Genomic DNA, 17,182 nt, shown 5'->3' with positions numbered 1-17,182 from the left:
GAATAAGAATGACACACCCACTGTATCTACTCTGGATAAAGGAAGCCAGATGTTCTGAAATTAGATTAGACATGATAAAAACCAGTCAATAGCCTTTAACATCTCTTTAGTCATGTAGGCTCTGCCAAATTCCTGACCAAGGTTCTCCCTAACACCTCTAATCTAATTTTCTTTTTCTCCCATCAGGGGAATTGAATTACATATTTAAAAGACTTCTGTTGCTGCTGTACTATATGTTTGATACTGTCATGTGCTGTTTGTTTTTAAAATATCACTCCCAACATACAGTGGATTGGAAAGAAAGTTTTTTGTTTTTTTAATTAAGATTATGGCCTACAGAAACAAATCTTTTCCAACCACTAATGCATGTGTCCAGTGAGTTTCCTAATGTACTAGTGTGATAGGCACATGTGAGTATGGAGTAACCAGTTCAGAGCACATGCTTCCTTTATGCTCTTTTAGCTGAGCTTTAAGCATTAGGCATTTGCATATGTTAGTGCTGTGCATACTGTAGCACTGCTTCCCCAGTGAAAACTCCCACATAAAATAGATAAAATTATGATTCTTTGAGGTCCAAGGGGGGGAATCTGTTTCAGGTCCCCTGTCAATACCCAGAGCCATAAATCTCAATCCCCTTGCATAAAAGAGTGTGATGTTTGTGGATAACCTAGACACAATGATGTATATTTTTATTGTTTTTTTTTTTAAAGACAAGTATCTCATTGGCCTAAAATTTGAGATCTCCCAGCCTCAGCCTTGTAGGCACTGGGATTTACAAGTATACATAACTATGCCTAGCCTTCCTGCAGTCTTGAAATCCGCTCATACTAACTAGTAGACTAGAAATCCTATAGAGAAAGCTGTGCTCTGTGGTATTTAGAAAATAACAATAGTAAATAAATCTATGTGTTTGTTATAGAACAAAATGAAAAGCATGGTCAATTGAGTCCATGAAGACCAGTCCACAGATGTGGAGGGCTGATTGTATATGAAATGAAAACTTATTTCAACCCCAAGTATAAAAATGGTATAATTTGTGGAAACAGGGCATTTTCAAAGTCACTTTAGAAAACACTTGTCCAGTAATTTCTCAAATCCACAATGGTATACCATAACAAATTCTGGTGATACCTGTGTATGTCAAGTGAAGCTCAAATTAGAAGCACAGATAATATCCCTGGGACACAGCACCTCTGGAGAAAGAAGGAATTGAAGCTTGAGCAAACATCTTGTTCAAGGCAGCTGTCTCTGCTGGCTCAGGAGCCACTGTAATGGCTTGTGGGGACCAGGTAGACCTCAGGACTCTGTGACAGCTTTTCTGGGTTGTATCGATCACTTTAAAGCCCCAGCATTGAAGCTGGGTGTGTTAACTCATGCTTATAATTCCAACACTTAGGATTCTGTAGCAAGGGACTGGAGTTCAAGGCTGGCCTAGGCTACAAAGCTCAAGGCCAACTTTAGCTAACCAGAAAGATACTATGTTAAAAACAACAACAAAGATAGAATGAAAATGAAAAGAAATGAAAAGAGAAAAAGATACCCTGTCACCTGTTAAGTGTGGCAGATCCTTCCCCTAATGAATAAAGATTTCAAGGGACCAACCAATGGGCAGTGGATAATGATGGTGGGCTGGGAGTTTTAGAGATAGGAGAGACAGGAGAGAAGAAAGGAAAATGGAGGAAGAGAAAGTAGATCCAGATTCCATATGGCTTTAAATAGCCACAGGTAGCTATGACTATCTTATAAGGGATAGATAATTACAAGACAATTTGTCTTATCTAGGTGGGCAGTTTATATCAATATCACTTGCCTCTGATTTCATTGTGTGGACATTTTGTGGAGTGGGAATTTACTGATATAAATCTGACTGTAAATTACAAGCCTCTAGAGTTTTGATTTCACCTAGTTATGGGGATTTGTAACAGGTAACCACAGAGGGCATATGACTGGGAATGTGAGCAGAACATGTAGCAAGAGAACCTCGAGATAGACAGTCCCTGCATGGAGGTGGCGATACCACTGGGGCCAGAGAGTAGCTGGCATTAGCGTGGGATGGTGCCTTTTCTAATATTTCCCACTACAAGCAAGGTGACAGATGGGTCAGCTAGTGAGCTCTGGATATAGGACAACACCCTTGTTAATGAACAAGTAGACCTTGATTAGGTTTATATTTTGGACATACATGAGGCAGAGTATTTAAAGGAAGTTCTGGGAGAAGAGAGTGCTTGAACATCACTGTTTAGATTAAGTTGAATTCATATGAAATTGAACATATCTTTAAAAGCACATTTTGATCTACAATACTAAGAACAAGGAGGGGTTTAGTAGAAAAATGGGGGCTGGGGGTTGGGGCACAAACACACCAGAAAGGGAGAAGGAAACCCTGGGAAAATGCCCTTGCCAGCTATGAAATTTTAACAAAGGCTGATCTTGTCTGGCACTTGGAGTGACAGGAAATTGCAGTCCTACCTGAACAGAAAAGCCAGAACGGTACTAGAGACAGACAGATTTCCCAAGATGCCAAGGGCAGTGAAGAGGGACCTGGCTTCCAGAGGTGAGATGTCACCTCTGTCACTGTATGTATTCATAGTGTGGTGCAGCTAATACCATTCTTCCATCTAGATTAGCTAAGAAACTCTGAGGAAGGCAAGGAAGTGGGCACACCAGAGCCAGAGTTCCAACCATGGAGAGGTTGCACTGATTATCTAAGGCCACAGGGCAGCTGACCTACAAAACTAGCTGCTTCCATATTTGCTGTTCCTGCTACCATGCTGTCTCCTGGCAGATAAGAAGCTAACAAGGATGTAAAGATGCTGACATCTCAAGTGAGAAGTAGACAGGGTGCTAAAGAAAACTTTGAGCCAAATAGATTTCTGGAGATACTTGCTGGTCCTCACCTGCTTCAATGTCTCTGAACATGGCTTTGAAGGCTGGCAAGTAGCTGCTCTGAAGTTTGTCCAGGAGTTCAGCCATGCCCTTTATCTTGATTGTCATTAGTTGATTATAAATGTGTTCTAGGTCTTCACACCTGCAATGCCCAGGAGAGGGATATAAGTGAGCACAGGGAAATGCTGTCACACTGTGACACCCCACCCTCCTACAGGCAGAGGAGAGCTCCGCTTCAGGTGCCTGCACAGAGACTGAGCACCATCCCCAAGAACCCAACTCAGACATCTGTTTCAGAACAGTGAGGGCAAAGCCAGAGTCAGGAACAAAGGCTTAAAGCATCAAGAAACACTGCTGTGACCAGACCAGCTGGTGACCCAAAAGCTTGGCAGCTGGAGGTCATTAGTTCTTACAGCAAGGTTGGAGCAGGAAAACAGAAGCACCGTTGAAGTGGGACATCTAGAGAAGGGCCTCATCATAGGTCAGGAAATGGTCAGAAACCAGGCGACCATGGGCTTCTCAGCATGGCAGTGCAAAGAGGGCTGGAGCCCTACAGGACAGCTGGTCTTACGGATATGACACCAACACTCTGTTCTATGTAGGGTCAGGGACATCTGCCTCCAGCACTTGCCTGTCTCCTCCAGAAAAGATTCACCAGCACAATGATAAATAGGAACGAGGGCATGGAGGGTAGGAAGGGGAAGGAACCAGGAGTAATAGTTAGGTAATTCTCCTCACCCTTTTGGAAGGAAACACAGCAGATGCTAATGATGAGCTGAGACCCAGGACTGGCAGTTATGCGGTCAATGTCCAAAATCCCTTCTCCTTCCCCATCCCCCAGATCCTTACAGAGGTATATACATCTAAACGTGGGTGTCCAAGAAAAGGGGAACAGAAATTAGAATAAATGTACTAAGAGTCCCGGATGGAGAGATAAATCAGTGGTTAGGAGTACTGACTATTCTTTCAGAGGATCCAGATTTGGTTTCCAGCATGCACATAGTGATCCGAAACCATCTTTAACTCCAGCTTCAGGGGCTGAACAAGTGTGATCCACATACAGACATGCAGGTAAAACATTCATTCACAGAAAAAAATTTTTATTTTAAGTCTCCATTCAATTATGTATACATTGTTGAAAGATCCCTGATGACCTCACAGTTTCCCAGAAAGGAAGGGTGGCTACTGATCCACCCTTTTCCACATTCAGGAAAAGAATGTGTCCCCAGTTCACAGGAAGAAACTGTACTGAGCCAGACACTTAATTGTCAACCCTAGGAAGCATGAGAAACACCTGGAGGTGGGACCAGAGTCAATGGTGGCTCCCCAAGGCCAGCCCTGGCTTTCCCTTCTGTAACTGGTTCTCTCCCAGTACCTGAGCATGTGCCTCCCTGCCTACCTGCTCTTCCAGAACTCCAGCTCCACCTTGGGGGTGGGGTTTTCCCCTTGCACGCATGTCTGAGAAGACTCCCTCTTGAGTACCACTTGGACTTGGTGGCTCCATTTGATCACCGCAGACTCCACAGCATAGACAGTTGACTTGTCTATGGAATCCAAGCTGCAAAATACAAGAGAAATCCCCCAGTGTGTGGGAAAGTATTTAAGCCTGGTGTATTCACTCATCCTCTGTGACTATAGCAAAATTCTCCAGTCTGGAAAATTTACCAAAAAAAAGTTCATTTAGCTCATGCTTTGGAAGACAGAAGTCCATGTCGAGGTGCAGGATATACTGTGGATGGTGGCATTGTGGTGGTAGTAAATGCATGGAGATTCTCAGACAGCAATGAGGGAAGCCAAAAAGTAGGCAGGGGCTAGCTTTACCCTTTTATAATCTGGTGGAAGCTGAGGTCCTCCAGGATTTACATTAGTCCTCTCTGAGAGTAGTGCTCCCAAAGACCTAATTGCCCGGCACTAAGCTCCAAGTCTTAAGGATCGCTACCACCTCCCCATAGAACAACACTGAAAAAAAATGTCAATACACAAAACCTTGGGGGAACAAACTTAAGTCAATTCAAGAAATATTCCTGAGCATTGTCTAAAAGAGAACCTTCAGTCTTTTAAAATAGGTAGAAAATTCCATCCAACCTACAAATCCTTCTGTTTTTAAAAAGTGTGTCTGTGTGTTTGTGTGTTTGTGTATGTATGCACATGAACACATGGATGTGTATATGTCGGTACCTTACCTCTGCACATGAATATGGAGGCCAGAGGTTGCTATCTAAAGTCTCTGGGACCGTTCTGCCTTCTGTTTTGATACAGGGACTCTCACTGAGCTTGGAGTTCATTGGATTGGCTAGGCTGGCTGGCCAAGGAGCTCCAGGGGTCCGCTTGTCTTCAACTCGCTTATCCCCTAACGATGGGGTTACAGGTACATGATTTCATGCTTAGTGCTTTGTGGGTGGTAAAGATCTGAACTCAGGTTCCCATGCTTGTGTACCAGGCATTTTACCAACAGAACCCTCTCTGTGGCCTTTAACCTATGAATTGTACCACCTTCCCCTGCAACAGACTCTTTTAAAGCACATCAACAAACTGTCTAAATCCTTTTCTGGGGAAACATGCTTACTCTTGTATATAGTCAACATTATCCGTACAGTCAAGAGTCCAACAATATTCTGAAGACTAATTTAAGAACTTTAAATAGCACAAAATCTTGTCAATGGATGAAACATTGAGAAGCCACCCAAACATCCATCCCTGCTTTGAATCTCACCAGAGAACAAGCTCCCAGCATAGCACAGAAGCTGATTCCTTGGCCAACTAGCTCTTCCAGGAGACAGTTTGCCACATCTACCTCCTCAGGACTTATCTGGATGATTCCATTCTGTCTTCAGATTTCCAACAAAGAATGGAATTCTCAAGCATTCCCCTTCAAACATGCATACACACACACACACACACACAAGCATGCATGAACACAAACACACATACACATATATACATACACATGCACACACTCCATACATGTACCACAATAATAGTAACTGCATTTTCTTTTTTAAATACATTAAAATAAAACTTAGAATGGCTCCTCTTCAGGGTCTTAACAGGAAACTGTGTACACCAGGCAACAGGGACCCAGTAATGAAGAAAGGAAATGTATAGATGTGTGGATGATATTTTCACACTGGGAACTACCTTGACGTCATGTGAAATTCATATTTGCTCAGGAATTATACAACACAAGTGATTATGAAAGACATTAAAAGAAAATGCTTTTTTCCCCCAAATGATGCAGCCTGTGTGGAAATTATCTAAGACAATAATAAAAAAGTAGACAGACTCAGCAAGGATTTGTATACATGAACTGAATGTTATTAAGGTATGGTATAGAGGAGCTTGGGAAAAGAGAAAGATTAACTGTGTTTATTTTGAAAATTAGACATTTTTATTAAACTACAGTAAGCTTTCCAGTTAACTAGGATGCTACTTCAAATTATATACAGATATATAATTATTTCCCACATAAAACCACGGAGAAGTATGCTGCAATTGCATGCTTTACTTATTCTTCAGATACATCATGGCTCCTGAATTAACACAATGACAGCCAGACCTTACCTATTCAGGAAGATAGCCTACTGCCACAAATGGATAGAAATGCTGGGTAAAAATATAAGAAACAAATATTTATATACGTAGCCTGGATTGGAAGGGAAAAACACTCCTGGGTACAAAGACAAGGAAAACTTAAGGCTGGAAGAGTTGAAGGGAACTAGACGGATGTGGTAATGCAGAAGATCTGGTGTGTTGGCACAGAACTGTTACCCTACCCTTGAGGAGGTTGAGGGAAGAGAATCCTTAGTCTGAGGCCAGCTTATATTATGTAGAAAACTCTAGGATGGCTTAGGACACAAAATGAGAGCCACTCTCAAATAAATAGGCAATGCCAACATAAACAATGGAGGATGCAGTTTTAATGTCCACTCGTGGGCAGGAGGCATTGACTCCCCAGTAGAACCAGATTTGTCTGGACTGGGGGTGAAAAAACAAACAAACAAACAAACAAACAAAAATCTCAACGATGTGAAAAGTCTGCAGCTGCTGGGGAATGAAGGCTGGAATGGCAGCAAGAGACTGAAGGCTAGAACTGTGGCCCCTCACACTGGGGAATGCAGGTTAGAGCTGGATAGCCTCTGGATTGGCTGTCAGATGGGCATCAGCCACATCTTGAGAACACTGAAAATATTATAGTTGATCTGAGCCCTGAAACTATTTGGATTAAAAAAAAAAACCTGCCACATTGCCAAGAGAACCTTCAGAGGCTTCATGTAGTAAGACTGGGTAAGGGGCATAATCGGTGTGAATGCACAGTCAAAGGACATTGGCAGAGGTCAACAGTGGACTTGTGTGTGGACTGAGGTATACAATGTCAGGAACAAGAAAAACTCTGAGGAAGATGCTACAAATGAACCAGTTTCTGTGCCATGGCCAAAGCCTATGGGCTGATGGTACTTACACTTGCTCGCTGTGGCCATCCACAAATTCTACTGTTTCTGAGCCAACTGGAAGAGGCAGGAAGGTTTTCCCCTTCATGTGCTCAAGGATTACCGAAAGGTCAGACTGCAGGGAGTGGGCATGACGCCTGATGTCTTGACATACCATGTGGGGCCAGTCTACCTGGTTCTTTTCATTGGCCAGGACAGGAATAATGACCTGAAAGAGAGAGACACCAAGAAAGCAAGAGGATAACAAATTCAAGCCAGCCTGTGCTTCACAGTGAGACTCTATTTCAATAGGAAGAAAAAGAACTCGAATGGAATTACCTTGCATGGGTAGATAATACTGCTTCTAGAAGTCATGGGTTATATTAACCCCAAAATCCTAGTACATGGGATACCTCCCTATGAGCTACTGGGGAAAGAGCCCCCAAAGGCTCTCAAAACAATACAGCCTATCGTTACTGCTTTGGACTGCTCACAAAAGATCCTGTTGCTGAAGGCAGTACATACATTGGATATAGGACATAGGGAAATCAAATGGGAACTTAACTAGACAGTATTGGAAAGTACTAGGTAAACTGTTGGGGAAGAAAAGTTATCAATAATTTAACCCAGATGTAGATACTATGTATCACAATACTGACTTGCCAGACAAAATACACCGGCTGATGGAACAGTGACATGACCATTGTGGGTATAACTAACTGCTTCTTCATTGAAGCTGAGGCCCCCTCCATAGGTGGGAATGCATGCATGGAATTGTAAACCTGGTGAAATGCCCATGGCTGCTGAGGTTTTCAGCCCTGTGGGAGAATCTACTACAACTGTTCTGATAAATGGGAATGTTGTTAAGTTGCCTTGTATAGTGGGATCTGAAGGAGACTGTCCCCTATAGGCTCATGTTTGAACTCTTTGACCCCTCACTGGTGGAACTGTTTGAGAAGGATTGGGAGGCATGACCTTCTTGGAAGAGGTGTGTCACTCAAGCTGAGCCCTTAGGTTTCAAAGACTTGCACCATTCCCAGTGTGCTATTTCTTCCACCTTCTTGCAGATGATATAAGCTCTTGGCTGCTGCTCCAGTGCCATGCCTACCTGCCGCTGTACTCTCCACCAGGATGGTTATGGACCAACCATCTGAAATGGTAAGTCTCCATAAGCTCTTATGTGTATTAGTTGCCTTGGTCATAGTGTCTGTTCCCTGGAGTAGAAAAGTAACTAAGACACCTTCTAAACACCCACAGGCTAGTGTAGCTATTGGCCTGAGTCTGAAAAGCCTCTTGGCATAATCCATAAAGTACTCAGAATAAGGGATTGTTGCATATTCAAGACTATGTGGAACATCTCTGTTACCCGATCCAAGGCCCTGGGGTCACTGTAGATGAGGGGAAACAGGACTATGAGCACCGTAGGATGGGGCAGAGGAATATAAAATGTCATCTTCTGGGTGTGTCATGGCTCTGGCAATCATGAACACACAGGATCTGTGACCACTTGAACAAGATAGGCACACACACACACACACACACACACACAGAGAGAGAGAGAGAGAGAGAGAGAGAGAGAGAGAGAAAGAGAGAGAGGATTGGAAGGGATGATTAGTTAGGAAGAAGGAGTCAACAGGAGTAAAAGAAGAACCAGAGAAGTTAATGGAATATATGCTAATAACTGGTTGTATAGATTTAAAACTACCCATAATGAAAAAGTAAAGAAAAAGAGAAAAAACAAAGAAAGATTGAGAAAGAAAATATAACTAGAGAAGGGGAAAGAGAGGAAGAAGAGGAGGAAGGGAGTGTAGTGAGGAAGCATTTTCAGAGCCCCATACATATTGTTCTTCAGGTTGCTGTACTGCAAGGCCTAAGACCAGGGTCCAACATGACATGTTGCCTTGACCTCTGGGGAAGTCAGAGAAGCCCCCAACAGCCTTCCTTCCATTTTCTTCTCATCTCCCCCTTGGAAAATGTCCCCCAGACAAACAGTCCTCATTAAGAGGGGCCAGGCACAGTGGCAGCTTAGCCCTTACTAGTAGGCTTCGATTCCCTGCTAACCCCAGGGGTTATTCAAACAAGTCAATCACATACTCTCACATGAACCAGGGCTACCACTCCATTTTGATACTATAAAGTATGCCTCCCATAGGCCCTGGTTCACTCTGTTCTCAAAGTCAGCTCCATGTGGTCCTATGTGGCAGACTGACCTGCTCCTCTCACCGAGAAACATGACAAATAAAAACTGTCCATGTCATCTGCTGTGTTGGGTATGTTGCTCTTTCTATCACTCCTTCCTCACCAACCCCTCCCTCGACATCAGGATGAATATGAGAGGACCAAAATTGTCACAAAAAAAAATCAAAAAAGTAAAGACTTTCTTTTCTTCAGAACTTTAACCATTGTTTTTTTCTATACTTCAATGTTGAGGTTTTGGTCTATTGCTATGTATTGTAATGCTAAATACTAGCCTCTAAGGTCTGGTTGCCCCCAGAGACAAGAAGATCCTCAATGTACACCAAGTGATGCTATGTAACCTTACTTCTTAATTTAAAATTATTGGTTGAATAAAGATGCCTACAGCCTGTAACTGGACAGAAGAGAAAGGTAGGTGGGGCTTAGGTTCCTAGGCTTGGAGTCTGAGGCAGAGACCATGAGGGGAGGAGAGGAGAGTGGAGAAGAAAGAGGAAGATGAAATGGGGTAAGTGGATTGTAAGAACATGGCCATGAGGGCCAGCCAGTTGGAGTAGGAGCAGCCCAGGCAGAACATTGCAAGTTATATCTTTTGAGTTTATTAACAGGAAAGTAGACAAAATAGCATAGGGGGTTAATATTAGTCCAGTTCTAGTGCCTGAAGGCTTATTATAAATATTACAGTTTTGCATCTTTTATATGGGAACTATTTAATTTAAGGTGAGATAGAACACCCCAATTTCTATATACCACAGCACCTCAAATCCCTACAGAACTCTGCCCAAACCTCCCATCACCTTTTTCTCTGTTAGTGTACACTTGCCCGTCTCTAAGGGATGCGCCAAGACCAGATCCTAGGGAAGACTGTGAGTACTTAAGGGTCAATTGAGATTTAATCTCTGCCTTTGAGATCCTAGAAAAATCCTTTCCTTGTTCAGCCTTCTACCCCAATTCCAACACAAAGGTGACTGAACTTAGTGTGTGACTCTTTTGTAGTATTTTTTTTCTTTTGAGCTCTCTATTTAATGATTATCTTTGCTCAATATGTGTTTCCAGAAAGACCAGGCCAGAACTATCTATTCTGCAGCCACCAGGACTTATTCATCAGCTCTGAATCCACTGTTTTCTATGATTTTCTGAATCTATTACCTGGCTGACACACCCCTCTCTGTCTGCTGTTTCTATTGTATTATATTAGTTGTATTGTATTAGGAAGTGTCTCCCCATAAGCTGTGCTTTTCAAGCTGCTAGGGATAGAGCTTGGTTTTAAACAGCCCTGAAACTTCAAGAACAGTCTGATTCAGGAGCTCAAATGGCCACTAGGTCTTTTTTTCCTTTGTAAATTCTCTCTTCTCTAAATTATTTTGTTCTAAAGCTCCCTCTGGATCTAAGGTGAGTACACCTTATACTCCAAAGTTTATACCTTATACACCACCCAAAGCTCCAGAAGAGTGTAAAAGAGATACTTTCTCTTCCATGAAAAGTTGGGACAAAGCCTGGGCCTTACCCCCACTGTCTCAGATGAGTTCTACATCCATTTCTCAACGTGGGAAGGGCCCCTAAAGAAAAAAAAAACTGTTGGGTGGCCTTAACCAGCCCATTTTCCCCCTAAATATGGAGTTAAGATTCTCAACTTAACTGCTATTTTAAAATGCCTACTCCAGCACCCATGGTCATCTCTACCTACCCGAATTTCTTTTCTTTGTTTTTGTCTTCACTCTTTTTGTTATGTTGGTCAGCTCATATTCACCTGATGATGGGGGGGAGGGGTTGGCAAGGGTGGAGTGGTGGAGACACTAACACATATGACTCCCAACACAGGAGATGGGCTTCCCATGTGATTGGAGAACTTCTACTTTTCTGTTGAAATAACTGTTTGTTAAAGTGGAAGAAATATTGGGAGAATAACAATGAACCAGCCGGCAAAGTGAGCACGATGTCATCAGCATACCTTACAGCCATCAAGAGTCATGTCCTAAGATGGGAAAGCATTCAAGCTGCAGGTTCATTGCCGCATGTGGAGCAGCCTCACAAAGTCAGGAGGTCACCTACCCCCAGGCAGGCTCACAAGTAGGAGGGCTGTGGGGAAATACATGTAGTTCCTGGACTTGAACCAGCACTGGCTATAGAAAGGTAAGAAGAACCAGTTGGAGAAGTAAAGATGGGTTGTCAAGGCCAAGGACTGCCATTGTGTGGGGGACACCTACAAAGAGACACAGTTTTATGTGTCCTAGTATGTTACTTAGGATAACATTTCACATGCTAGGCCTTGTGGCACATGCCTTTAATCCCAGCACTTGCAAAGCAGAGGGAGCTGGACTGTAGAAAAGATTGAGGTCAGCCTGGGCTGCAGCTTTGTAACCCTGTCCCTAAAACAAAAATAATAAAAGGGATAAGATTTCATAACAACCCCATCAGAGCATATGAGCATGACAGAGAGGGTTCAAGATGTTTTTGCCTTACCCTGCTGACTTGACAGAAACTGAGATTGAACACAAGGTATGTGTCACTCCAAATTCCTCTCACTGTCCAGAGCACAAATAAACAGCCAGCTACTGGAATAGTAGAAAGAATAAGCTGGAAACAGTGAGGGGAGGGGGAGGGGGGTGAAGGTGGGGGAAGGGGAGGGGAAAAGAGAGGGGAAGGGGGAGAGAATCCTGGTAATGCCCCCCCAAACATTTTCTCCCTTATTTCACCCTGAATTGGTACAGTGGGACAGAGAAGATGCTACAACCATAAACTTTTCCTCTCACCAATGCCCTCTTCCCTATTCAAGCACAAGGCTCACAGGTAGGAAGACTGAGGGTTAAATACAGGTAAGTCCCAGGCAGAAACCAGTGTGGGTTACAGCAGAATTACTAGAGGCACACGCATCTACAAACAGAGCAGAAGACTTTTTTCTGGCTTAAGTGGCGTGCAGAGAAGGCAGAGAGCAGGGGAGGGGGTCAGAAGCTAAGTAAGCTACTAAGAAGGAGAACACAGGTCAAGAGGCCAGATTTTACAGGGATGTGGGATCAGCTCTGGGGTTCAGGACAGAAATAGATGGGAGGTCTTAAGGATTCCTGGTACAGGCTTTGAGAAAAGCCTTTGTGAGTAAGATGCCTGAGGTGTTTTTAAATTATGCCATTTAAGATTTACATAGAGAAACATTTACATAGTACAAGTATCATTAATCATCTACCCACCCCTCTACCTCAACCATTCGGTTCCCCAAATATAGATTAGTTTTCCCCTGTTCCCCCTGCTCTCTTCCTCCTCTATTTTTCCCTTCACACATTTCTCTATACAGAATCTTTTATGTAACTCAAGATGTCTTGGGACTCACTCTATAGTTCTGGCTGTTCTCAAACTCAACAATCCTCTTGCCTCAGTATTTCAAGTACTTGGATTTCAAGTACTGAGCAGCAATTTCTAGTTTTCCAGTCTCTTTATATGTGTTGTTGTTTATTTTTATTTTATATGTATGATTACATTGCCTGCATATGTCTGTGCACCATGTATATGTAATGCCCACTGAGGCCAGAAGATAGTGGGGGATAGTGGTTGGAACTAGAGTTACAGCTGGTTGTGAGCAGTCATTTAGGTGCCGAGAATCAAACAGAGGTCCTTTTGAAGAACAGCCAGTGCTCTTAACATCCAAGCTATCTTTCCAGTCCCTCATTTCTCTTTTTAACACAAATGATTATATACTGTCTATAGACTCTGCACTTAAAAAGCCCATATTACCACATTATTTACAATAGAAAAAAAAACCTAGAATCAACATTTACCCTGGTTTGCTTTCCATTGATGTAATAAATAACATGGCCCAAAGCAACTTGGGGAAGGAAAAGGTTTATTTTACCTTACACTTCCTAGTCACGGTCATTTATTGAGGGTCTCCATAACTCAAGGAATAACCTGGGGGTAAGAAACTAAAGCAAAGACTAGGGAGAAGTGCTGCCTCCTGGCTTGCTCTTCATGGCTTGCTCAGCCCTTTTTAATATAATTCAGGACCACTTGCCCAGGGGTGGCATCACCCACAGTGAACTGGACCCTCCCTCATCAACCAGAAATCAAGAAAATGCCCCATAGATATGCCCACAGACCAATATGATGGAGATAATTGGAAAAATGTGTTATACAACATAATATAACAAAACAAACAAAAAAATCTAACTAAACAAACAAAAAAAATCTGTTGTATGTGACAACAAGAAGAACCATGAGGGCATTGGCTATGTGAAATGACCCAGTGGATCCTCACTGGATAAGTGAAATGACCCAGTGGATTCTCATTGGCTAAGTGAAATAACCCAGTGGATCCTCATTGGCTAACTGAAATGACCCAGTGGATCCTCATTGGCTAAGTGAAATGACCCAGTGGAATGTAATGATAATGGTGCTGCTGCCTCTCAAGCTGGGCAACGAATAAATGTACTGTTGTGGCTGAGGAACACTGGAAAGACAATAGATTGAGGTCCCAGTCATGTGCAGAGAGTGAAGTCCTCAGGATATGGGATGCGGGGATGGGAGTATGCAGGAAGTTGGAAAAGCAGAAGCACTGGTCAGAGAGAGGGAGGTCTGCTGGATCACAAAGTAGTGAGGACAGGAAGAGAAAGACAGAGGCCATGTGATTGGAGGACCTTTTGATTGTTAAAATGATTGTTAAGTCAGGAGAAACATTGATACTCACAAAAAGACAAATGCTACGTGACTCCATTTACATAGGTACACGTAGACTAGAGGAGTTGAATTCAGGATGACAAACTGGAGAATGCTGTTTGGCAAGTGTGAGGACAGGGACATGGGTGTTTTTGGTGAGTGTACTTTCAATCATGTTGGGTAGGGGAGGCCTGGACATGTGTCATACTAGGTGTCTGTGCTTCACAACATTATATTGCATGGTTAGGAACTCCTGCGAGCAGTTTTTATGTTGTTGGGTTATTTTTAAATAAAAGTAATATTTTAAAGAGCATTCTCTATCAGTATTTCACTGTTTAAAAGCTCCACAATCCATGCATTTACTCCTTAGCTGAATATTTTTATCTTTGCTATAAATTAAAAAAAATACATTGGTTTTGTGCTACATACCTGTACTATCATCCCTTGGGAGGTGAAAGTGGGAGGATCAGGAGTTAAAGGTCATTCTTAACTACATAGCAAATTAGAGCCTAGCCTGGGCTACATGAGACTCTGTCTCAAAAAAAGAAAAAGAAAAGAAAGAGAGAAAAATCTCTTAAATTGCCTATTTTATGTATATATGTATGGTCTATGTGCATGTATGCCACATGTGTGTAGGTTTCCATGGAACACAGACGGTGTCAGATTTCCTAGAGCTGGAGTTTCAGGCTGCTGTGAGCTTCCCGACTTGGGTATTGTGAACCAAACTCTTCTCCTGTGGAAGTGTGCTTCTATAAGCTGGAAGTCATCTCTCCAGCTCCTAAAGTTACTTTTGATGTCTGGACTGGATTTCCTTACCGATTGTGCAGTCCTGAGTTGTGCTCAACCCTCTATGTTTACTAGCTTCTGTCTATCTCTAAGTCTTTAAAAATCATTTCTTAAGGCTACATATCTGTGTGTGCCTATATAATCGTATATGTACATATAACTTCAGATAGTCATAGAGTTTAGAAGAGGGCATCAAATCTCCCAGAGCTGGAGTTACAGGTGGTTGTGAGCTTCCTGATAAGGTCTTTTGCAAGAGCAATATGTGCCCTCACTGCCTCTCGCTGATCAGAAGTCAATACAACACTAAAATCAAGGCAGCATCTGAGACTACATGGATCTGGCTTTCCACCATCCTTTATCAGGGGAAATGACCTAAAGATGGACTTCTGTACAGACGGTATCCAAACATAATACAGTAATACGACTATTCAATTTAAAACTACTAAAGAATTTAGTGCTAGCCTAGCTTCCCTTGACCCTGAGGGCTTGCTCATCCATCGTATTCCTCCTTGGAATTCCCCCTTCCACAGCTACTAGTGAGCTAACATTAGATGTAGCAAGGAACAGCCATGTCCTGGCTTTACCACTAGGGTCAAGTTTTAGGTAAGTGCTTACCCTCACTGTTTTCAGTTTTCAATATTTTGAATGCGTGATCTGATGCATGTATTTGGGAAGCATTTCATGGATGGGAACTTATTTTCTATTCCTGTGCCATTTCCAGGGCACTAAGCACACAAAACATCACACAGCTAGTATCTGCACACACTAATTTCACAACTACCTGGACCTAGGGAGGGCCAGCCTCCAGAAGCACATGTTCTCAATTAGCAGGAACGTTTTCTTCCTTCGGGAAGGTTTAAGGGATTCAAGAATCTCACCTAGATACTCTTGTGAAAATCCTCTGAACTCAGAGGCCCAGAAGCTCCAACCAAGTCTCTTTTCCCAGAGGTGGGACGGACTCTTCCCAATGCCTGCTGGCCATTTCCAAAAGGATACTCAACTGTTGCTGGCACAGGGCAGTTTCATTAATGTTTGCATGGTAAAATGAATGACATGAAAATCAAAACCAAACCGCTTCCTTCTAAACTTCTTTGCAAAGGTAGATAGTGTTTAAAGCAGTGCAGCTCCTTTCCATCCAGCAGACCCACTTTAACTCAAAATTCACCATTTTCTTGTACTCGGCCCTTGCTTGCTGCCAGGACTTCACACTATGGCTTCCTCTTGAACAAAAGTTCCTGATCCAAGGTTGGATCTTATTGTGGCCTGGCTTTCACCCAGACGTGTCCGCAGCTGGCACCCTACAGATCACCAGGGTTTACTTCCACTCCCTCCCAGGCTAGGCTCCAACCTCAGCCGTCTTTCTTCCAGACTCCACCTCTGGCCCAGGCCCTCCGCCAGTGGTCCCGCCCACGTACCCTCCTTCTGCAGCGTCGCCCCACCTCTTTGGCTTTGACTCCGCCCCTCATGCACACGCCCCTCTCTCCCCCTCAGGCTTCAGCCTCTGCTAGCTAGGGGCCATCCACCCACCCTCACCTCTGAGAGCAACGGGGCCAGATGCTCCAGTGGCACCGCGGGCAGGTCCCCGCAGAGCACCGTGCCGCGGAGGCTGTGATTTCCCGGAGGCTCGGACCTGGTGCGCAAGAAAAAAAGTCCCTTGGCGCGAGCCTGGCTAGGCTCCGGTCCTGCGTCCAGACCGGGTCTCACCACCAGGCCCCCGGGCCCGGACTGAACCACCAGCAGCGGCCGCGGATCCGAGGCAGCATGGTGATCCAGGAAGGCCTGTAGCAGCCGCTCCGCCTCTGGTGTGCCTGCGCAGCGCTCCCAGGTGCCAGCAGCTGGACGCAGGCTCCGAGCCACAAAAGTCCCCAGGAGCCGCAGCCTCGGGTCTCCACGCTCCTCGTCCCCAGACTCCGCCAGCGCTGCCTGCTCCTCCGCATGGGGCATCGCGCTTTGCCAGCTGCAGCGTCCGTTTCCCTAGCGACGGGGATGCCAGGCCCTCCCGCCTCTGCTCTCCTTATATTGGGCACTGGACTCTAGCTCCGCCCCACTAAGTTAATAAGGTAGGCAGGGGCTGAGGAGGGGCGGGGTCGCGTCGTTGTTGCTGGGAAACTGGTGGAGGCTCTAGGCTGGTCTGGTAGACTAGACATGAACTGAAGACTGCAAGGCAAAGGCTTGTGTGGGATTCTTTTGTCTAAGGTCAGATTAAAGTCTTCAGACGCCTCCATACACAAACTGCATCGTTCTCT

The 17,182-nt window shown here is 43.9% G+C and overlaps 1 protein-coding gene across 1 annotated transcript in view; it reads right to left on the bottom strand.

Annotated features, from left to right (window-relative positions):
• Dnah9 (dynein axonemal heavy chain 9) overlaps positions 1 to 16,964 on the bottom strand; it is a 315,810-nt gene extending 298,846 nt beyond the window's left edge. Inside the window, exons 1-4 of the mRNA XM_028783166.1 lie at positions 16,470 to 16,964; positions 7,346 to 7,542; positions 4,286 to 4,444; positions 2,898 to 3,028 (exon numbers count right to left, since the gene is read on the bottom strand). Of these exons, the coding sequence (XP_028638999.1) occupies positions 2,898 to 3,028; positions 4,286 to 4,444; positions 7,346 to 7,542; positions 16,470 to 16,880 (898 nt within the window). The 5' untranslated portion in view covers positions 16,881 to 16,964. The remainder of the gene's footprint in view (positions 1 to 2,897; positions 3,029 to 4,285; positions 4,445 to 7,345; positions 7,543 to 16,469) is intronic.
• Positions 16,965 to 17,182: the final 218 nt, after the last annotated feature.

This window comes from Grammomys surdaster, unplaced genomic scaffold, assembly GCF_004785775.1.
Source record: "Grammomys surdaster isolate TR1022 unplaced genomic scaffold, NIH_TR_1.0 1019, whole genome shotgun sequence".
Lineage (NCBI taxonomy): Eukaryota > Metazoa > Chordata > Mammalia > Rodentia > Muridae > Grammomys > Grammomys surdaster.
Note: the sequence above shows the minus strand (reverse complement) of the source record. Positions and strands in the feature narration are given on the sequence as shown.